At 36.8% G+C, this 24,103-nt stretch overlaps 2 protein-coding genes across 2 annotated transcripts in view; one reads left to right on the top strand and one right to left on the bottom strand.

Annotated features, from left to right (window-relative positions):
- The first annotated feature begins 54 nt into the window (after nucleotides 1-54).
- Nucleotides 55-21,923, top strand: PIGF (phosphatidylinositol glycan anchor biosynthesis class F). The gene is made up of 6 exons (XM_090281244.1): nucleotides 55-158; nucleotides 4,172-4,423; nucleotides 5,021-5,112; nucleotides 6,339-6,455; nucleotides 14,526-14,634; nucleotides 21,605-21,923. Exons 2-6 carry the CDS (start codon nucleotides 4,196-4,198, stop codon nucleotides 21,716-21,718), a joined length of 660 nt encoding a protein of 219 aa, XP_090137370.1. The 5' UTR covers nucleotides 55-158; nucleotides 4,172-4,195; the 3' UTR covers nucleotides 21,719-21,923.
- RHOQ (ras homolog family member Q) overlaps nucleotides 18,600-24,103 on the bottom strand; it is a 40,323-nt gene continuing 34,819 nt past the window's right edge. The window contains exon 5 of the mRNA XM_090281245.1: nucleotides 18,600-22,273. Within this exon, the coding sequence (XP_090137371.1) occupies nucleotides 22,118-22,273 (156 nt within the window). The 3' untranslated portion in view covers nucleotides 18,600-22,117. The remainder of the gene's footprint in view (nucleotides 22,274-24,103) is intronic.

Raw genomic sequence — 24,103 nt, 5'->3', positions numbered from 1 at the left:
GCTGCTTCTTTTGCCCGCCCACCCATTTCTGCGATTGGCTGTGCGGCCTTGGGTCTCCGTCCCACAAGCCTGCGCTTGCGCGAAGGTTCCGGGGGCCAGTCGCACCTGATGGTGGGAGGTAGTAGCTACCCCTTCTCTTACGCGGGCGGGAGAGTTAGGTAAGCCCAGCCGAACGTTCCGGCACGCGGGCCTCCTGGGGGTGCAAGCAACGCCTCCAACTTCGCAGATGACCGCGAACCCCTGTGCCCCCGGCCCACACTCGTCACCCTTCCGGCGTGACCCTGATGGGCCGGCCCTCGGACTTTATGTATCTGTCTCTCTTTTCTTCTGGTCTTCACACCTGTGCTTTTTGCTTATGGCTCTCAGCTCGTCCTCCGCTGCCTGCACTCCGGCGGGCTGAGGCTTGGGCAGAGTCCCGCAATCACCCAGTTTAGGGTGGAGCTAAGGGCCCCGGGATTCCCGCGAAGTCTCCTCAGGGAGCCGTTCAGAAAGGGCCTTCTTTCACCCCACAATGTCTTGAGGACCCGGGCCAAGTCAGACCGCAAGCGCTAGCGCTGTAGCACCCCCCCCCCCCCAGGGGTTACCTGATGGGTGTCCTCAATATGCTCGCTCATCCGGGCCTAACACGGGGCTGGTACCTCAAGGGGAGCAAACAACCCACTCCTTTGTTTCCTTGTTCATTCATTCATTGGTTCTTTCATTCATTGGTTCAGTAAGCATTTGAGTTTGGGTACTGCTCATTGTATTACATCCCAGTTTGCTCATGTTAGTTGGAGTTCTGAGAGTGGCCAGAAAAAAATGTGCGAAGAGGTGTCTGTTCACACAGTGTATTGCATATCTGCTTCCCCGCCCCTCAGCTGAGACTAGGATCTCGGAGAAACATCCTTCCCTTGTTGTCCTTAATACTCTTCTTGATCCCTAGTGCGTGTTTTTATTTGAAATGGCTTTAGCGCTTGGAAACCTGGGACCTTGGAACCTTGGACGTATCCCCTAGCCTGTTTCAGCCTGTTTCCTTATTAGTAAAATATTTGTCTTTGAAAATTATGGCGCGAATTAAATGAGAGCTGTTAAGATAAGGCATGGGTGTGACATTTTATGCTAGTAGGTGCCCCCTGTGTGTGTGTGTATGTAAAATGTATATATTTTTTGGAATAACTACAGTTACATGTGGACCATTATTTGAATAAGATCCTTAAAACATCAGGGTTATGTATAAGCTCTCTGCTAGGTAATTTATAAAGATATGTGTATTTTATATATAGCTAGAGTAAATTCTTTCCTTCCATTTATGCTTTTTTTTTGTTTTTTTAAGTATATTTTATTGATTATGTTGTTACAGTAGTTTCCATTTTTTCCCCTTTTGTGCCCCTCTGCCCAGTACCTCCCTTCACACCAGCAGCCCCACCCCCTTTGGTTCATGTCCATGGGTCATGCATATAAGTTCTTTGGCTTCACTCTTTCCTATATTGTTCTTAACTTCCCCCTGTCTATTTTGTACCAACTGATTATGCTTCTTGCTGGAGTGTCATCGCAAGATGTCGATTCAACACGGGAGGAGACAGATACCGTGTCACTTCCGAGTTGGACTGCACAGCCATTCTCGGCGGTGCAGATAGACTCTTAAGAAGCTACACCATCGTCTCTCGAGGCTCTGTAGCTTCAGCTTCACTGGAGAGGACACTCCAGCGTCATCGTAAGATGTCGATTCAACACGGGAGGAGACAGATACCGTGTCACTCCCGAGTCGGACTGCACAACCATTCTCGGCGGTGCAGATAGACACTTAAGAAGCTACACCATCGTCTCTCGAGACGGACGGCTGCCGACGACAATTATGCTTCTTAATCCCTGCACCATTTCTCCATTTCTCCCCCTTTCCCCTCCCAGCTGATAATCCTCCAAATGATCCCCATACTTATGATTCTGTTCCTATTCTGGTTGTTTGCTTAGTTTGCTTTTGTTTTTATTTTTATTTAGCTTCTATTGTTGATAGTTGTGAGTCTGTTGTCATTTTAATGTTCATAGTTTTGATCCTCTTCTTCTTATAGACAGCATGATATGTAACATCAAGCAGTGACCTCTTAAATAAATCCCTTTAACATTTCATATAATAAGGGCTTGGTGATGATGGACGCCTTTAGCTTTACCTTGTCTGGGAAGCACTTTATCTGCCCATCCATCCTAAATGATAGCTTTGCTGGATAGAGTAATCTTGGTTGTAGGTCCTTGCTTTACATCACTTTGAGTACTTCTTGCCAGTCCCTTCCTGCAAGGGACTTTCTTTTGAGAAATCAGCTGATAGTCTTATGGGAACCCCTTTGTAGGTAACTCTTGTTTTTTCTTGCTGCTTTTAAGATTCTCTCTTTATCTTGAAACTGGCATTTTAATTATGATGTGTCTTGGTGGGGTCCTCTTTGAGTTTAACTTGTTTGGGACTCTCTGTGCTTCCTGGACTTATATGTCTATTTCCTTTGCCAAATCTGGGGAGTTTTCCTTCATTATTTTTTCATGTAAGTTTTTAATTTCTTGCTCACCCTCTTCTCCTTCGGATGTTGGCACATTTAAAGTTGTCCCAGAAGTTCCTAAGTCTCTCCTCATTTTTTCAATTCTTGTTCCTTCATTCTGTACTGGTTGACTGTTTATTTCTTCCTTGTGTTCCAAATCATTGATTGGAACCCTCATTCCCTTCTCTTCATCATTGGTTTCATATGAATTTTCCTTTGTTTCACTTATCATAGCCTTCCCTTCTTCCCTTCTGCGTTTGCCATATGCAAGCATATCTGTCAAGACTGTGAACATCTTTATCACCAGGATTTTGAACTCTGCATCTGTTAGGTTGGTTATGTCCTTATCGCTTAGTTCTCTCACTGGAACCTTGATCTGTCTCCTCAATTTGACAGGTTCCTGTGTTTGCCTCTGTGTCTTAGGTAGAGCTGTCACACCTGTTACATTGCAAGGGGTATAGCCTTAGGTATTTGTCAGTACAGGCGACCTGTTTCACCACGTTGTGGCGCTGTATATGGGGGAGGGGTCTGAGAGGGAACAATCCCACTTGCTCGGCACTTGCCCCTTTTCCAGGCACTTCTCCCACTTCCCGTAGACTGGCGCCTGTCTACCTGTTGCCTTGGCTGTGGTTCCCAGAGTGGGTGAGTTTGGGGACATTCTAAGACTGTGGGGGCCCTCTAAGCAAATAGACTCTGCTGAGAGACCGGGAGTTTCTTCCTCCACCCCAACCCCCACTGGTTTTCACAGTTAGAAGCAATGAGGCTTTATTATCGCCATTGCTGGAACCATGAGCTGCGTGGTCTGGTGTAGTGCTGGGAGTGCTCCCCAGGTGTCCCTCCCTACTTTTCTTAATGTGTGACTATGCCTTCTTCCGGCTAGCCGAATCTACTATTGCTGCTGCCGCCACTGCCACCACCACCACACCACGTCCTCTCTGCCCCAACGCCACCCCCCCTTCCTGTCTGGATGAGTATTGCTTCTTTATATCTTTGTTTGTTGGACTTCCATGCAGCTTGATTTTCTGGAACTTCTGGTTGTCTCTAGTTTTGAGGTAGTTGTATTCCTTCTTAGTTGTGGAGGGAGATGCAGCATGTCTGTGTTGGCCTCTGTCTTGGCCGGAAGTATGCTCTACTTTTTATTGTAATCTAGCACATGTAACAAACATTGTCATTTTGGTATTTCTGGAGCACTAGAATCCCTTAGTTTAGCATAATGTTGTTTGAGCCCTCTTGACTACACTGGCCACTGTTGAATATTCAAGTGTGCACTTGGTGGTGTCACTTGGCATTTGCTAAGATGTGAACTACTGTGATGTTAGACAAGGATCCACAATGGTAAAAAATGCCAGCAATTTAGCCAAACTGTATTCATGGGGTTTCTAGAATGCATAGGTTATATTTCCATCAAGGCCAAATTACATGACGCTTTTGCAGAAACGAGTCACAAATATTTAAGAAATTAGAATTAAGAAATTTGTCCTTTATAGTTTCTAAGAGCTGTTTATCATATTAGTCCACATGCGCATTTACAGATACGCATCTTCCTATATTCTGAAACTAATACATAGAAAATAGACTTTGGGTCATAACTGATTTTTAGGTGTTGGCACATTTAGAACAATGGAAAAAATCATCATTGCATATGCTTTCCTCAACTTGTTTTTCAGTGGACATCCACTCAAGAAAACACCATGAAAAATAATGATATCAAGAGGCTACTGTATGCCCATCTTTTATGCATATTTTCAGTTATCTTAAGCATCTTCCTTCCATCATTCTTCTTGGAGAACTTCTCAGTATTGGAAGCACATCTGACGTGGTTGTGCATCTGTTCTGTTTTTGTAACTGCTGTTAATGTAGTATTATATTTAGTGGTGAAACCAAATACATCCACTAGAAGAAGTTCACCATCATACAAGGTAAGGCTTATTTCTTGATAACTGATTTTTATAGATAGAGCGTTTCTTTTAATGGAAAAATAAAACATTAGTCAAGTACTCAATTGGATTTCCAGTGACTAAAGATAACCTGCTTTTTTTCCCCCCAAATTAGTAGCTTGTTACTTGCTGGGAAGGCTGCCCGCAACATTTGATAGATCCTTGCCATGCATTAATTGTGGAATTAGGGTGTCTTCAGTAAATAATACAGCAACTATTTCATGTATCACCACATAATAAGGAGTTTGTGTTTTCTTGTATTCTAGCAGTTTGTCATTGGTAAATAGTTCATAAATACTGATTAACAACATAGCTCAATACATACAATAGAAACAAATGCTTTTTGACTATAGTGCTATTTGGGAGGGGAGAATGAGGTGGGTGGTGATATTTGCCTTTAGCCTTTTTACAGCGCTGTATTGAGGGCTGTGCACAAGATGGGATCTGAGTTCAGAATCCCCAAATCCAAAGAACATTTAACTGTTCACACTTGAGTATGTTATGTTTGTACATAAATGGAAACATATAATGTCCTTTAGGCATTCTCTTGAGTCTTTAAATTATTCATTTCTTTTTTAGGTAACCAGATTTTTGAAATGCTGTATCTACTTTCTTATGTCTTGTTTCCTCTTTCATGTAATTTTTGTTCTATATGGAGCCCCATTAATAGAGTAAGTCTGAAATTTCTACCTTAAGACAATTATATTTTAAAACACTCATTTACTAAACAAAGGGCTAATTCTGTTGATGATTAGAGAAAGACTGGGGTGTGTTTGATCATGGGATCACAGAAGGATACTGACATCACTGCCCTTCTATAGCAGTGTTATTTTAAAAACAGGAATAACTTAATCCATCAAATGCTCCTGTTATCTAGCCTTCTCTTATGCAATAGCATGTCACAGCGGTGTAAATGAGAAACTACTATACCAGTAAATGTGTGACCCTAGACCCTCTAAGGGAACTTACTATGGTTATATGGATAAGTTAGTTACTATTAGCATATCAGGTCTTAGTAAATGTGATTCTGAAGTGCTTGAAAAAGTTTGTTTCTTAAAAGAAGTTAATAAAATCCTGTATTTATATACTTAATAAGCTAATGTTAATAGTTTAAAGATAAAATTTAACTCAACACTTTTTTAAAACTGACCAATTTTAAATTAGTGAAAATAAAATTCATGAATATTTTTTATGTAACATTTATTATAGTTTGGAAAACTTTAGCAGTGATTAATGATCATGGTAAAATGAGTGATTTATTTATATACACACATATGGCTATGTGTATAGTTATATATATTTATATATAGTGTTTTATATATACACATCAAATTAACAGGTAATTAATTCTTTTCTAGAGAAAGGAGGACCAGACCTTTGTAATGATGAATGGATATTTTGATGTAACCCATTTTAGAGTAGAATAAATTTCTAGAGCAGTGGTTCTAAAATCAGTATCAGCTATTAATTGAAATGCAAATTCTCAGGCCTCAGTCAGAAACTCTAGAGGTGGGGTTCCCCAATCTTTAGTTTATCCAGCTTTCTGAGTGGCTCTGATATAAGTAAAGTTGAACCACTGGCTGCAGAGAAAGTTCCAGAGACTACTGAGGAAGAAAGTTGAAGATCTAGAAATGGGGTTTCTTGCCTTGAACAAAATTGATCATAAGGTGTTTAACACTTCAGAACCCTATCATTAAAGCCAGATAATTGCTAGATTTTTTTATAGCTTACCTTTTTTATAGTAATCATTTTGGTAGGACTCATGTTACCTTTCTAAGTAAAATACAAGAAAATATTTTTATATTAAATTTACTTAAGGAACAAAGATTATGTCTGCGTATATATTTGCTCCTTTAACACTTCTTAAAAAAAAATTAACGAAGTTTTCTTTTTATAGGTTGGTGCTGGAAACATTTTTATTTGCAGTTATCTTGTCTACTTTTACTACTGTACCTTGTTTGTGTTTGTTAGGACCAAACATCAAAGCATGGCTGAGAGTTTTCAGTAAAAATGGGTAAGTTTTAATTTCATATTTTAGTGATGTTTGAAAATTTTAAAAAATTAATGTATTTGTCTACTCATGGCAGCTAGCTGATTGTTCCATGAGTGTTTCTCGGCACTGTATTGTTCTTGGAGACACCTTAAGGGCCCACTGCATTTGGGGACCTGAGAGAGGGAAGGAGAGGTATGCACTTGAGGGGGATCCAAGGAGGCAGAACTACAGGTCCTTTCCTCTACTTTAGCAAGATTAACTCTGCATTTTTCTGTATGGTAGAATTCCACTAAGCCTTTTGTGTGAAAAAAGGTTTCTGGTACCAAAGAAAAGCTTTGAAAACCACTCTTCAGGAATAATTTGTCACTGTGATAAAATTACTACAGATAAAATTGCTTCCATACATCTGATAATGTAGAATTGGGGTCTGCAATCTAACAATGTTGAGTGTAGCAACTACCATTTCTTGTTTAGACTCTACTGTGATAATGACATCTGAGTGTAAGTTTTACAGGATTTTATTCCCTTAGCAGCCATATGTATTTTCAACATAGCTAAATTAAAATTTTAGCTTCTCGAAAGGTATTGAGATGACTTTCTATCAAAAATGGTTGAGTCATAACTAATAAAACTAGAAAGTTACTTGGCACCCATAATTTTGTCTTAATTATCCCCTAGCAGCAAAAACTCCTGAGCTCTTTCTCTGTGTGCCATGTTGTGCATGTGGATTCTGAAGTGCCAGCCATGAGGAGCTTGTATGTTCAAGGGACAAGAATGAAATGAACAATGTGAGGCTAAAATTGTGCAAATCAGACAATAAGTAGTGTAGGAGCTCAAAGGGATAGGGGACCGCTGAAGAATGAACTGGAGGTGGCATGATCTATGAAGGACTTGGATCAGGAGTACGCAATTTGGTGAAACTAGGGGGAAAAGAACAGACACCTCATGCTAGGGGACTGAATGAAACCATAGAAACTGAAATGAACATGGTATTTTTGTGGATTTGGAGGGGAACGGCCTAACTAGAACGGAGGATACCTGATGGGAAGCAAGACCCCATAAATTACTAATGTTTTTCTTTTTGGAATCAATATTGTTGGTTCCCCTTCAGAACCATCTTCTAGTGCTCATAAACTCTCTAGAAGACAAAGTGTAATTATTGAAAACATTTTCCCACATTGTTACCACAGTATCCCAAATGGCATTAATTTCTTTTAGTGTTTTAGTTTGAAATTTTTAAACAGTGAAAAGTGGCTGAAACCTTATTGGTTTGGACTGGTGATTTATCTGGCTTTGAATTCTGTTTCTGATGATAGTGTATTTGGGGGAGACATCTGATTCTACAGTAAGTCCTGCTATAATATGGCATATGCAGTCCAAAAAGTCCCTGCACTATGCAAACTTGGACGATCAAAAACACATGAAGATGAGAACTTAATAAAAATGGTACGACAGTTTTATACATGTTAAACATGTTAAGAAGTACATAGATATTATAATAAATATAGCACTTTTCCTTGGGAAAAACCTGAGATTTGCTTTTGGGAGTAGGTGTGGGAAGGGTTGCCACCTCTAAGTGGTAAAGGAAGGTTGTTGGGACTCTGACAAAGTTAAGGCCAGATGTGGAGGGTGTGGCTCATACACAAAGGGGAACTGAGGTATGGGAGATGAGCTTTTCAAACAGTTTTCAGGTATAATTCAAATATAATACACTTCATTTATTTAAAGTATACAATTAAATGGTTTTTAGTATATTCACAGATATATGCAGCAGTCATCAGTCACCATTTTAGAACATTGTCATCACCTTAAAAAGAAACGCTACCCTTTTACTATCACTCCCATATCCCCTCTTCCCCAGCCCTAGGCAACCACTAAACTACTTACTCTCTCTCTAGATTTGCCTATTTTGAACACATCATAAAAATGAAATCATATAATATGTCACCTTCTGTGATTGGCTTCCTTTCACTTAGCTTAATGTTTTTAAGATTCATCCATGTTGTGGCATGTTTCAGTACTAAATTCCTTTTATTTATTTAAAAGATTTTGTTTATTTTTAGAGAGAGGGATGGGAGGGAGAAAGAGAGGGAGAGAAACATCAATGTGTGGTTGCCTTTCGTGCTCCCCCAACTGGGGACTTGGCCCTCAACCCAGGCATGTGCCCTGACTTGGAATTGAGCTAGTGCTCAATCGACTGAGCCACACCAACCAGGGCTAAATTCCTTTTTATGGCTGAATAGCATTCCATTGTATGGATCTACGGGGTCTGTCCAGAAGGTATCCAGCCATGTAATATGAAAAACAGAGACATTTATTGAAGAAGATAAAAGAAACACTGTACATAGGACAATGACACCTCAGTCCCCTTCAAAGTAGGCACCTTGGGACGTCACACAGTTCTCCCAATTGCCATCAGCTGCCCCGTTGTATTTTCCTGAATCTCATCAATGGTCTGAAATCTCTTCCCTTTCAAAGGTGATTTTAGTTTTGGGAAAAGCCAGAAGTTGCAGGGCACCAAATCTGGGCTGTAGCAGGGCTGAGTCACCTGGGTGATTTGATGTTTCGCCAAAAAACTGCATGAATTGATGCATGAGTGGGTGTGTTGTGATGAAGCTGCTGATCACCAGTTGCCCAGAGCTGCAGCCTTCTGAATCATCTGAAAAGTTTTCACTGAGGAACGTTCAAGCTTAACACAAAATTTGATGCAGATTTGTTGCTCTGTTTACTCAGTCATTTTGAATGTGACAGCCACACAGTACACATGCTCACTTAATGGCACCTGCTGCCCCCAGTGACTAGTACAGTGAAGTTCTCATTGTACATGCTGACACATTCCAGTCCACTCTCCTTGGCTTCCAGGTTACGTCAGTGTTGTGCAAACTGTTCTTGTTATACTAACGATGTCTGGGCTTTTTCCGGACAGACTTTGTATACCACCACTCACGGACATCTGGGTTGTTTCCACCTTTTTTCTATTACGATTAAGCTCTTATAAGCATTTGTGTACAGATTTTTGTATGGACTTCTGTTTTTATTTTTCTTGTGTATGTGTCTGGAAGTGGAATTGCTGGGTCACATAGTAACTCCATGTTTAATCATTTAAGGAACCTCTAGTCTGTTTTCCAAAGTTAGATTCTCATAGCTGTGTATGAGGGTTCCAGTTCCCTTACGTCCTTGCGAACAGTGGTTTATGTGATTTTTTGATTATCACCATCCTCATTGTGGTTTATTTGTATTTCCCTACTGACTAATGATGTCAAGCATCTTTTATGTGCCTATTGACTGGTTGTGGATTTTCCTTGGAAAAATATGTCTTTAGATTCTTTGCTCACTTTTTAATTGGGTTATTTGTCTTTTTATTATTAAGTTGTAAGAATTCTTTATATATTCTAGGTACAAGTCCCTTATCAGATACATGATTTGCAAATATTTTCTCCCTTTCTGTGTATTGTCTAATCACTCTCTTGATAGTGTCCTTTGATAGTGCCGGTGGGGATATAAATTGGTTCAAACTCTGTGAAGGGCAGTTTGGTAATATGTATAATTACAAATGCCCATCTTTGACCCAGCAGTTCTAATAGGATTTTATTGTAAATATATTGGCATACCTACAAAATTTTGACTATAGAAGGTTATTCATCGAAACTTTGGAAATTGTCTAAATGTTCTTTGTTAAGAGATGGATTAAATTTAATTTAATCTACACCATGGAATGTTGTGCAGTTGTGAAAAATCTAAAAACAAAAACAACCCAAATCAAGTCTTTATTTACTGAAGTACTGTTAAGTGGAGAAAAGCAAGGTGAAATGTGTGTAGGATGCTATTATTCATGTAAAGAGTTGCAAGAGAGAACAGGTATACCTGTATATCTTTGGAAGAATACATAAAATAATAAAACATTGGTTGTGTCTGGAGAGGGGATCTGAGAAGCTAGAAGACAAGGTAAGTAGACTCCACTGACTACCCTTTGGTATCTTTTGAATTTGACCATTTTAATGTACTACATAGTCAAAAGGAAAAATTTAAATTACTTAGATTTTGCCAATACCGAACTTACTTTAAACTTACGTTTTGGTTATTGAAAATTAGACCCATGTCAGAAATCTGTTTGATATCACTGATGCCACCTAAATTTTATTAAATCGCAAAGATAGCCTTCAAAAATTTCTAACATAGCCCTGGCTGGTGTGGCTTAGCAGAATGAACACCGGCCTGCAAACCAAAGGGTTGCTGGTTCGATTCCCAGTCAAGGCACATGCCTGGGTTGCAGGCCAGGTCCCCAGTTGAGGCAACCACACATCGATGTTTCTTTCCCTCTCCTTCTCCCTCCATTCTCCTCGCTCTAAAAAAAATAAATAAATAAAATCTTTAAAAAAATGTCTAACACAGAACCAGAGAACAGTTCAGTTGCTAGAAAACTATGGCTAAAAATAATGTTATAAAACATTTTACTATCATACAGGGCATTGCATGGAATAGTAATATGCAAAAGATAACTTTTAAAGCATTTTTATATAGGTTATAACATTTAATTCTCACAGCAATTTGGTGAGATACTCCTATTTTCACCGTTTTCTAGATGAAGATATTGGAAAGCTGACAGGTTAAGTGATTTGCCAAAGCCCAGTAGCCAGATCATCTGATGGTATAGAAATTTTTAAAAGACTACACTAATCGAGGATCAGAAAATGACTGCCTACCTTGTCTTCACTACTTAGTGGCCAATGATGTTAGACAAGCTGTTTAACTTTACAGGTCCTCATATGTAATATCGTTAGAATAATACTAATCCATACTTTATAGGGTGATTGTCTGAACTGAGTGAAATCAAATAGTAAGTGCTTAAGTAATGTTTGTCCAATGGACTAGCAAATGTCATGGAGCATTTATATATTTCATACTTCAATCTGTTTGTCTTAGTACCTCTTCCTGGTTCCGGTAACAGACCAAGTGGTGCAGGGCATAGGAAACCAACAGTTTTTTCAGTTTATTGAAAGTAAAATTAATTTGAACTTTTTTATGAGAGGGCAACTTAAGTCTTCATGTCTCCACCATACATTAGTGATTGTTCACTTTTTTCCCTAACAGTTTTATCATAGTTAAAGAATTTAGAATAAAAAGCATGTCAAATTTTGAATGACTTAAGAAACAATTATTAATTCAATACATTAACTTGTCTAATGTTAGAGCTGTCCTTCTTAAATGTTCACTGTTAGGCAAAAATATTTTTAAAATTCAAAGGTCTGATGGTTCTGCAGTAAAAATATGAACTCCCCACACAAAAAAAAACAATTAGTTTTGTGTCATTTTTAAATTGTCCCAGTACACAGTTAGCATTATTTACATTGAGTCACAACTTTAATTTCAAAGAATTCTATTATTTAAAGAAGTTATACAAAACATGAATAATATGTTTTTCCTACCCAGTAATTATTTACAACAAATTAAAGTTCTGATATTAAGTTCTTATGCTCTAGTTCTAATTAATTAAAAGTATTTAAATTACCTTAAAGTATTGTAAGTTTTAGAACTTACAATATTTTTATCATTTATCTTGTGTTTTAGTGTATAAAACATGGTAGAGTTTTTGTTTTGTTTGTATCAAGTTAGCCTTTCCAGTATTATTGAAATATGATAATTCAGATGTTCAGTATAAGCAGATCAATTTTGAATTAAGTTGACATCTCACTTAGTATTGAATCAATATAAATGTTTCATACTACTTTGAAGTGAAATAAGTAGTACATCCTAATTTTTAATATATTTATTTGCATGTTTAAATTGAATGGATGATATTAAGTTGAAGACTGAGAAACACAAAAGCTTTAATTGAGAGAACTATATCCCAAGAGTAAAGGATTTGAGGATACTATTGAGATTTAATACATAATTAAATGACACTTTTAACAAAACTTTCCCTAAAGTAAATGTAAAGTTATTACAAATTTAAAAAAAATACTATTTTAAAGAGACTTGAAGGTAGAAGAGTCATTTGGTTTCTTTAAAAGTTCTGCCAACTTTTTGGTATGCTTATTAGTGACCGAATATACTCAATTTGTACAACTTTAATTCAGTTTGTTGCCTCTGTATTATAATTATTGTGAGTTTTTTTTTTCATTTACAGACTTTCTTCCAAAGAAAAATAATCTGACTACCTTTAACCTATATTTTTCATCGAAGTTTGCTTTTTGACTTATCAGTTCTTTTATACTGTTAGGTAAATGTTTAAGTGAGAATCCGATCACTTTTCGTGAAATGAAAGAAAACTGAATTTCTGAATAGGTTCTTGAATCTTTGGTTATCTTGCCAAGGTAAAGACACTAAGACCTATTTGTGTACATAAGGACAACAGGCCTCTTTTTGTCCTCTTTGTATTGAGGGGGATGTTATATTGGAAAAACCACTGTGGACATGAAAGTGAAAAGATATAAATGATGAAAAATGTATACATATAAAAAGTTAATTTAGCCTTAACGTGGGCACAAAAATTTAGTGGGAGAGGGATTGATTTTTAATACGTACTGATTGGCTAAGGGGAAAGTTTATATAAGGATTTTATAAATATCTTTCGCCACTAGGAGGAGCTGTGTGGCATCTTCTTTGGAGAGGAACAGTTAAAAAGATCAGCTCCACCTCAACAAGCACTGTTTTGATGAGGGTCTAAGTCACAGTGTTAATGTGAACTACCTCAGGTAATTGAAACAGTGTTTGACACATAGTTGGCATTCAAAATATTGTATTTATTTCAATTAACATTTGACGTAATAAATTTCAGTGGAGTCAATGTGGACAGTTACTTGGAGCAGGTGAGGTGAGGTGTTTCCACAAAAGAGTGACAGAGCACAGGCAAGCATTTAGAAGTGATGCTTAGTTGCTGTGGAATATTTAAGGGTGATCTAGTTACAGATATGTAAGCAAATAGAGGGGAAAAAGAGGCAGTTCTTAGCATGTAAGGAAAATTAAAAATTATATTTACTGTAAAAAGAAATATATGTACGGTATACTGTATGGTTCAGCTGTGATGAATATTTTCATAATCATAAACTGTACATACAGTGCTAGGGATTCACCTGAGAGGAGGAGATATTACAGTGAAAGAGGGGTGGTTGTCAGAAATGTGAATGTGGGGATGGGAGCCTTGTGGGTAAAGAATGTTAAATCTTTTTCCATTGTAGAAAGCAGAAACTAAATCTTTAAAAATCCATACATAATGTATAGCCTTTTAAATTTAAGATACATAGAAGAAACAGTGAAGAGTTGAAAGTCTACTTCAAGGAAGGATTTTTATTAATACTCTAATTGTAATCTTTAAAGGTATTTATTAACATCAATTTGTTGTCTCTCGCACGCCCCAAACTGGAGCACTGGCTGGCCTGCAACCTAGGTGTGTGTCCTGCCTGGGAACCGAACCGGCAACCTTTTAGTTAACAAGCTAGCACTCAGTCTACTAAGCCACACCAGCCAGGGCATCACTGAATCTTTTGAAATATTTTGTTCTTGTTTTCTAACCCTCCACTAAATAGAGTTGATTTGTTTAAACAAAATGTGCCATAAGATGCATTTGTTGAATAAATGAAGCTCCTTTCATACAATGAAATACTGTTATAACTGTTACAGGAAAACAACAGCAAAACTGGGTTTATAACATGATGCTTCGAGTTTTGTTTTGAAGGATCTATGTGTAGATGTGTGTGTATATGCAAATATGCATATATCATTCCTAACAAAAGTGTGTGTATTTGTGCATGCATAAAATATTTGTGGAAGGATCTAGGTTGGTAATGGCAGTTGCTTCTGGAGAAAGGAACTAGCAGTGATGATAAGGGCAGGAGGAAGACTTAAATTTCACTGCAAATGCTCTTCTATATTGGCTGACTTACTATGTGCTTATGTTAGGTTTCCAACTGGAAAACACATCTTCTTGCCAATTAATTGTTGATAGTTCACGGTAAGTATATGTCAATTTGAGATGCCTATTTAAAGTGAACAGAATATGTATACATAGTGTTAATTTGTGCTTCTATTTGCTTGATTTTGCATGCAGCTTAGATATATACCACCAATCATTTACGTATTTGTGTTTTACAGAGTTACATCCATTTGGGAGAATAGTCTCCAGATCACTACAATTTCTAGTTTTGTAGGAACATGGCTTGGAGCATTTCCTATTCCACTCGATTGGGAAAGACCGTGGCAGGTTGGTTTCAGCTACTTAGTGCAACAAAATTAATGTTTGTACAATAATAAAGCTGATGAAGCTCACACACACACACACACACGTACGTGTAAACTGTTTTGTTGCTCAATTAAGTAGGGAAGCTAGGTCCCTCTGTAATCTAGACGGTAGGTAAGCCAGGTCCCTCTATAATCTAGGTGGTTGCTCCTTGAAGCCTGTCTCAGTGCCACAGGCATCCAAATCAGTCTGGTTCTATCTTCCAGCACTACTTTTTCTTCAAATATAGGTGAATAAACAAGCTTAGTTTGTGGGTATGTATAGGAGTTTGTTTGTTTCATTTGTTTTTTTAATAGGCCAGAAGTTGCAGGAATTCCCTATTTTCAATTTTGATATTCATTGCCTTTGTGGTCTTTAGTGTCATATTTTTCTTAATGTGATTGATGGCCCAATTGAATGTTGAGTTTGAAAAATTTTTAAAGCATGTAGCAAAGTAGGTTTTAAAAAGGGATACATGATCCAGTTGGAAGCTCATTAACATCAGGTTTTTCGTTTCCTGTTGCAGTAGGATATAGCTAATAAGCTAGGTAAAGCACTATGAGGGAAGTGCTCTTTGTATCGCTTTTTACAGGTGAGGAAACTGATGCAAGGAAGATGTGTAATATTTTCAAGTTCACTGAGGTAGTAATGCATATATGATTGTCTTAATTTTGAATGGCTTAGTAGTATGCCATTATATAGTTATTCCAAAATTTAAGAAGTTGACTATTGATCATTTACATTATTGCTAGTATTTACTATTATAAAGTGCTATCATAAACGTCTTTGAATCTGCATCTTCAGATTTTTCCAAATATTTAAGGTAATTTCCCCCAAATGGAGTTGTTATTTTAAAATATTCTTTCTTTTTCAAACATGAAGAGAATGTTTTTCTAATTACAAAGAAAGTGTACATTTATTTAGAAAATTTAAGCAATATTAACAATTATAAAGAAGAAAGTAAAAATTGTCAAATATTTAACTACCTAGATACCTTTAAATTTGGACTTCAATGCTACTATTTATAAAATGGAATTAAATGAGATAATCAAACTTCTTAGCATATTTATTTCTTAAAAAGCAAAATCGATAAGTCTTTAAAGCAATTTAAAATTATTTTAAAATATTTGTCCTTGTACCCATCAGATACCAGATAAATGAAGCATTGTTGTATTTAAAAATCCTTTTTTTCCTCTGGTTTTATTAGGTTAAAATTTTAATGTTTGGAAACATCTGTTTATTTTCTAAAGTCACAGATGCCACAGATTATTTCATAAATTAAAGCTAGGAATCATAAGGATTAAACTAAATGAATCACTATAAATAATGATTCTGCCAGTTCTAATGATTACTTAGTGTCAGTACCTAAGAAATACATTAGTGATCATATAAGCTTAATTTTTTCAAGTTAGAACATGTAATATACAAAATGATACTGATGCATGGACTTCACAGCTTTCATCATTTCATTTAATATAATAGACCCATGTTTTAAGTATAAGAGGTGCTATTATTCCTGTTCTGCACATTGCGAAACTGAGGCTCAGATGTTCAGTAACCTGTCCAGGGTCATATGGCCACCTCGCCTGGCAAACTCAGGTCATCCTCATTCCACTCTCCCATGCTTCTCCCCAGAAAAGCAAAGTTCCCAAGTTAAATATGAAGTATTTTTTAAAGTAGCCTAATGTTTTTATATAATTATTTTACAACTTTCTGTTGAGTATTTTAACTAATTTCACAAAGATCATAATTATCTGATTATCTAATTATAATTCTCTAATAAATACCTGACCATTGTTTTAGGAAATCTGCAGCAGCTTATATACTGCCATTCTAGCTGTTCTAGAGTCTCAAACGTGTGGACATCATTTTAATGACATTACAAGGTTAAAAGTCTATGTGCACTTAATATATATTAAGGGACCTAAATAATAGTGTGTATATTATAATTAAGTAAAATGTATTTAAACTGTTTACTCTCAAATCACAGATCAATAAACATGCCATCTACATCATTGAACATATTTCTTTGAACAAGTAGAACAGTTAATAAAAATACTAGTTAGAGTAATAGGATTCTTAACCAGGAGTCCATAGTTGGGCCTCAGAGGTCTGTGAACCCCTGAAATTATATGCGTTTTACATATATGATATATATGGATTGTGTTTAACAAGGAAACATGAATTCTGTTAGATGCAGTTTTTAAAAATTATTTTTAAAGTACTTAAAATTTGGGTAGGACTTTTTTTTTTTTTAAATAGTAGCTTTAGAAGACTCAGCAGAAATCTGGAGAGTGATGGTTTTCTATATTGTGACAACTTACATGGTTGGGGAAAAAGTAGGTTTACAGTTGTGAGTACGTGCAACAGTTTATTCTTGTATTATTATTTATTTATTGTATTATTGTTCCATAGAATACCTGTAAACCTACTTTTGCTCCACCCTGTATGTAGCAATTAGGAATATGAACTAAAACATTATCATCAAGTATAGCTCACATGTGTTGATCACTTGTACTATGTGCTAGATACTATTACAGGTATGGTTATAAGTTGTACATAGTACATTATCTCATTTAGTCATTACAGCAACCTCAGGAGGTGAGTCTTATGATGATCCTCATTTTGCAGATGAGAAACCAAGGTACCCAAGAGTTGGGTGACTTGCCCAGTCACATATTTAACAAATAGCAGAGCTGAGACTCATCCAGTCTAATACAAAAACCAGTTTTCTTAATCCTTATTCTGTACTACTCAGAACATGCTTTGAAAAATATTGAACACTACATAGATATACTCGTTTTAGCACATTTTCCTTTCCTAAAATGTAAGCAGAGTTCTGTCAGAAGAGAGCAGTGTAGTTTTCAGGTGGAAATAAGCTTCTGTAATTTTGCAATTTCTTTCAATGAGAATGCAATGTTTAACAGAGAAAATACAAAGTTATAACTCATTTATAAAGAAGCTTTTTTAGCTTATTAGGATGAAATTGTTTTATTTCCAAGAAATAATTTATTTCCAGATACCATGTACCCAGAACTTATATTAGGCCTTTGTTAATGCTGATTATTTTAAGAGCACACTTACCTTTTTTAAGTGATGAAAATATAAGGAGTCATTTGATATAAAGAGAGGATAATAATTATGCTAAGCAAGATACTTTCCTCACATGATATAGATGTTCATTTTTAAAAATGTTTTCCTTTTTAACAATAATTTAAATATTTTACCCACTTGCATTTTATTACCTTATTACTCAGTGTGGGGTTTTCTTCTCTTTTGTGATTTTAAATTAATAAAAAATTGGGTAAAACGATGACCGTCATTTTGGTGGCAGACTTGTGAATGACTCCCTTTACATGAATGTCTTTTTCTATTTTCCTTAAACAAAACAAGATAATTATATATAGCCATCTCAGATTACTATACTTTGGAGAAATGTTTGTAGCAGTGCAGTTGAATCATCTGTTCAATAGATAATATCATGTTTTCTAATCCTTTTAGACATGAAGAATGTTAAATAGAAACATCTCTGTATATGAAACAAGTAAATAGTTTTAAATATAAACTTCAAGATCTAATTATGAAAATACATGATTAAGCTAGGATTGCTTGACAAGTCAATATGAATTCTGTTGCCATAGTATAGGTTTAATTTTTTAAGAACAATTATAAGAAGGTTAGTAAGAATTTGCTTGAGGAAAAATTATTAGTGGGCAACCTCCTCCAACTCCTCCTTTCACTATTCCTTATCTTGGTCTACAAAAACCAGGGAAGTTGCCCTCGAATAGAGAAATTCTTTGTAAAAAATTACCACATTACAATTAAGGACCACTTTGGAAAGCCTAATCCATTGCTAGGAAACGATCTTCAAAACATTTTAGTTTGCTGACAGCATAGATTTCTTGAGACGTTTATTAATAGCAAGTGTTCCAAGAAGACTTAACTCGTCATTAGACACAACTTTTTAACCAATATTTATTTCATTTTTGCCATTCCACTAGAGGTGAAGTACAGCAGCTGTTGAAAGGATGTGTGTGTGTGAATATATTTGTGTTTAGAAACAGAGCCGCACTGAAATTACAAAGTGATTAAAATAGAACTTAGTAACCCAAACTGGAATTTGGCTGGGATTCCCAAGGCATTATTATCCTCCCTACTGTTGGACAGCATGCTTTTTAACAAAGTGCAGAGGCTTTAATACTTGGCCGTTGGTGAGTAGATTAACAGCATGAGAAACAGAGGAAAGAGTAGTATCCCAAATGTTTACACAGGGTGTTAAATAAAAACTAAGGTAAGAAGTGCAATGCTTTACATAGATAGTAAACTATACATGGTATTTTATTTTTAATCCCATGTGTTAAGATGGGACATTGTTAAAGTAACAATCACTTAAAAAGCAACAATCAAAAAACCAGTATTTAATTTGGTACTTAAAAATTAATAATTAAAAATCAAATGGAAGCAATACCTAAAATAAGTAAGATAATTCACAATAAAAACCATTAACTCAGGTTCTATATACTGGAAATATAGTAATTCAGAACAGGCTAAACTAAAATGTATCTTTAGAGATAGAATGAAGGTATAAATTAGCAAAGCGTTAAGATTTCAGGGAGCCCCTAACATTACTTTTAAGAACTTCAGAATTGATTATACATATATATAAAAATACTAACTATAAGTTCATCGATACCACCTAATTTGAAGCAGTGTATGTGCACTCACTAGCAAAATTCACGTCAGTAAGGTATTTTTGAAGTATTTTATTTCCCAGATATTTCACTACTTTGAACTAGTTGTTCCTGTGACTAGTCTGAATTTCTGTTGAGACCTAAGCTTTAATGAAGATGTGTTTCTGAAAATAAGGCAATTTTCTACAATCTGCGTATGAATAGAAAACAAATCTTTGGTTTTTAGTTAAAGTGGCAGAAAGGATTTTGCAAAAAGAATACTAAAGAGCCAAAGCAATGAAGAGGCTCTTAATAAGCAATGGGAAACTCCAAACCCCATCAAGGTCAACAGAGCACTTAAGGCACCTCAGGTTCAGATGATACAATCATCTTTGCTTTGAGTTCTAATAATCTATGTACAGGATTTTTACCATCTTAAGAATGTGAAGCTGAATGGGTAATGTCCAATTATGATTATTGTGAAAAGAAGAGAACATAAGAGTTGATAAATGGAAGTGATATTGGAAGTCATCTGTTCTATCTACCATATTTATAGATGAGGAAACTGAGGCCCATTCATGAAACAAGTGATACCAGAGCTGTGTTTCCAGATTCCTGGTCCATTTCTCTTAGGACAAATTCTAGATTTTAACTTTCACTAGTTAATTTTCACTACTTGGCTAGTAAAACCAAGTGTGAAGAGTTTCAAGAGTGTGAATTTGAGAAAAAATAAAATTCCCATTCAATCCCCAAAGACAAGTTGGAAATGTATAATACTTTACTGTCTTAATTCTTTTATACCATGTGTTGGACAACTTAGCTAATATATGAACTGATTTACACAATTCCTTTCAATTCTATCTAAAAATAGCAGACCAAAATTAAATGAGAACATTACATAGGATTCCATCTGTGCATACATAAGGCCATGGTACTTAATGTGAACCACCACTGCTTAGGAGAAAGAAGACATCCACTGTCCAGTTCAGAGAGAAAGCTCCTGACTAGCTTACCCAGTAGATTCTCCACTCTTCAATGGGGAAGATGATGCTTATGTTTTAAAAAATCTCTACAAAGCTCACATACAATACAGTCCATCTTAGATTTGTGACTGATAATGACTATTTAAGGCTGTCATTTTCAAGTATAAAAGTCTGGTGTTCATTACCCAATCTGTGCAATAGACATAGCTGTAAGCTCAAGTTATGGAAATTAACAGGAGCTCACCAAAGACATTAAATCATAATATAGGCAACTGCAAATTTAAATGTAGAAAAGGCTGGGGGAAAATTGTATGGATTAGATTATGCTTCTCTCTGAACTGCATTGGTTTGTTCACACTGAAACTTTGCCTAACATTATTGTCTGTTGCATGGCATTTGGAATAAGGCAGATCCACAGCAGACCAAACAAGGAAGCTTAATTAGGTAACAGAACTAGTAATTAAGATGGTTCACCTCTAACACAGTTCTTTGGCCTGTTCCTCCAGAGAAAGACTAGAAAGGGTTCTAGTATGCTTCACAGATAACATGAAAAAGTTTGATTTAAAACAGGGCCTTTAACGTAGGGACCAACATGCACTACTTGTGTGTGGATGGAATAAATCAACGTTATTTACTTCTAGCTTAATGTAATATTGTGATCTGTTACAATTCGGCTGGGGAAAAAAATGAGTATCTGGAAGCCAGTATTTTGTTTAATTTATACTCTAGGTGTTTGACTTAAGTTGTAGTTCTATAACTTCTGCGATGGTTCCAATATCTGTATCTGAAAGGTGACATCAGTTTTATAATGGAGGCAATTGCTTTGTTATAAATTCCATGTGACATGCTTGAATTCTAGGTCTTTTCTCTTTAACACAATTTAAAGTTTCTTGTTGTTGATCGTCATATACACTTCTCATTTCATTTGGTATACAATACAGGCCAATGTGGAAATTCAAAAACAAAATTACCAACTTCAACAAGCTAAATTGAGTCCAGGATTATGGCAAAGTCTGGCCCAAAAATTTAATTTGTAATTTTAGTATGTCTCTCATGCAGTTTCGGGAGCATCAAACTAAATCTACAGTTGCCAGAAGCCTTGTTAAAAGTGAATGCACATTAACTAAAACGTGTACATTTTTAGTGTTCATGATAAATGCAGTTATGACCTTATTACACTTTTGGCATTCTTTAAGAAAGCACATTAAGCTTTAAGATAGAAGTATTTAGTTTACACTTAACTTGTGCTCAAGTAATAATAAAACATTTGTTCTCTTTTGACCACATACATTGGCTCCTCAGGTGTGGCCCATCTCCTGTACGCTGGGAGCGACCTTTGGCTACGTGGCTGGCCTTGTCATTTCACCCCTCTGGATATACTGGAATAGAAAGCAACTTACGTACAAGAACAATTAACTGTAACAAAGGAAGAAGTTTTTGTGTGTGTGTGCAGATTCCATAAAGACTGCAGAAATGTATATGGTCTAAGCCAGGCAGTTCCATTTATAGCACTGTTTTTTATGTAGTTACATGATCTGATTATAGCTTTTTAAACTATGAAACCCCTGAGAGATTGTACCTTCTAGTTGAAATAAAGTATTTATAATAGATTGTGACTTCAGATGCTGTTTGCTGCTTCTTGAACCTTTAAGAAACATTCTTAATGAACTTTATAGAATTCTGAGGACAGGGTTGGTTTTTTCTTTCAAGTTTTGAACTGCTTCAGTATTTATAAGAGGTCTAGGTATAGCTGTAGCATTTCATATGCTTTCTTAGAGAGAAATGGACAGTTTCCTTGGCCACTGAAGACGTTTTTCACGTAATCAAACAACAGTTTATACATCTTGATCCTATTCTTTTTTTTACTGTGTGTTTCTTTGGAGTTAAAATGGCTATGATAGCCTCATCAAAAACAGTCTTTAATCCCTTCTGGGTTAAAGCTGAACATTCCACATAGCAGCACGCTCCTATCTGGGAGGGAGAAGAAAAAAAAAAAATCACAAATACATAAAATCTTTTTTACACAACTGGTATGACACAAAAGCACCATTATAAGGAACATTATAAAATACAGCTATGCAAAAAGAATGAAATTGTCATAATACTCAGAGATAGCTAACAGTTAAATTACTAATATATACCCCTCCAGACATTTTTGTGAAAAGTCCTTTGATCAGACATTTACTGGGTACGTACTACATGCCAAGCACTGTTGGGGATAATTAATGCCAGAGAACTGGACAACAGAACAAAGTCCCTGCTGTGCGATGCTTCCATTTACCTAAGTTTTGGGGGAGGGACACACGAGGGATGCGGGTACATGCTCTGGAGAAATGGCCGAGGGAGGAAGATATGGAGTGCAGAGGACACTGGGGGTGGTCAGGGAAAGCTCTAACAGGTGAAGTTGGAGCAGTGAGGGATATCTCAAATTCTAGGCAGAGAGAGCCACAGGTGCAAAGGTCCTGAGGCAGGAGCTTGCTTGGAGCATTCCAGGAATGGGAAAGAAGCCAGTGTGGCAGGAGAGAGTGAACAGGGGGAATGGCAAGAAATGAAGTCAGTGAGGCCCTTGAGGCCACTCTAAAGACTTTGGCTTCTACTTGGAGAAGGGACCTAGTCATTCATTCATTGAAAATATACTGAGCACTTTTATTTACCAAATAAGAGAAAACAGCAAGGAACAAAAGTAAGTTTACTCATGAAGCTTACATGTTAGAGGGAGAAGACCATGAGCTAATAAATACAGAGGTAGAAATGTCAGAGGGTAATTTGTGGAGAAGCAGGCTAGGAAATCAGTGGGGATAAGATCAGGCAAGATCTCATTGACAGTGATTTGTGAGCAGAGATCTGAAAGAAGTGAAAGAATGAATAATATTCCAGAGGGAAGAAGACTCCAGGGAGCAACAAGAGTTCAAAGTCCTGAGGTAGAAGACCTTGGGGAACAGCAAGTAGGTCATGCACCTGGGGCCCTGTGCCTGAGTGAGGCAGAGAGGTAGCAGGTGAGGACTTTGGCCTTGACTCTGCATGAGCTGGGAGCCACTGGAGAATTCTGAGCAGAGCAGTGACCCAATGGAGCTTATTTTAAAAGACTCACTGGGGATGTTGTGTTGAGCACAGGTTAACAGAGGGCACAGACAGGAGAGTTAAGAGACTGTCCCAGCAATCCAGGCTGGAGATGGATGGGCCTGAACTTGACTGATAGGGGAGGGAATGAGGTGGAACACTTGGATTCTGGATGTGTTATGAAGGTAGAGCAGTATGTTTCACTTAGAGGGTTGGCTGTATCATATAAGAACAGCAAGGTCAAGTGTCGCTTCAAGGTTTTTGACCTGAGTAACTGGAAGGAGAGGCTCAGAGGATAAAAGTAGGAATTGTTTTGGACACGTTAACTTTGAGATGCTCAGCCACCAAGATGGATTTGTCGCGTGCATGGCTGGATAACCAAGTCTAGAGTTTAGGGAAGAGGTCCAGCTGAAGACAGGAATTTGGGAACCTTCAGTAGAAGATTGTTCGAACCACAAAACTGGCAGAAGCTCACCTTGCCCTAGAGAATGACTGTGGAATAGAAGAAAAGACTTCCAAGCAGCTGAGGGCTGATCCCTGGACCCTCCATTATCCAGAAACAGGCAGATGAAAAGATACAGGAAAGGCCAACACGAAGAGAGAAAAAAAACCCAAGAGAGGGCATTCAGGCAAGCCACGTGAAAGTATTTCATGGAGGAACCAACTGCCAATGCTCCTGAGAGGCCTAAAAATGGGATCATATTGTTTCACCACCACTTTTTTTTCCTTAAACTACATAAT

The sequence above is a fragment of the Furipterus horrens genome, unplaced genomic scaffold (genome assembly GCF_987537825.1).
Source record: "Furipterus horrens unplaced genomic scaffold, mFurHor1.1.pri manual_scaffold_6, whole genome shotgun sequence".
Taxonomy (NCBI): domain Eukaryota; kingdom Metazoa; phylum Chordata; class Mammalia; order Chiroptera; family Furipteridae; genus Furipterus; species Furipterus horrens.
Note: the sequence above shows the minus strand (reverse complement) of the source record. Positions and strands in the feature narration are given on the sequence as shown.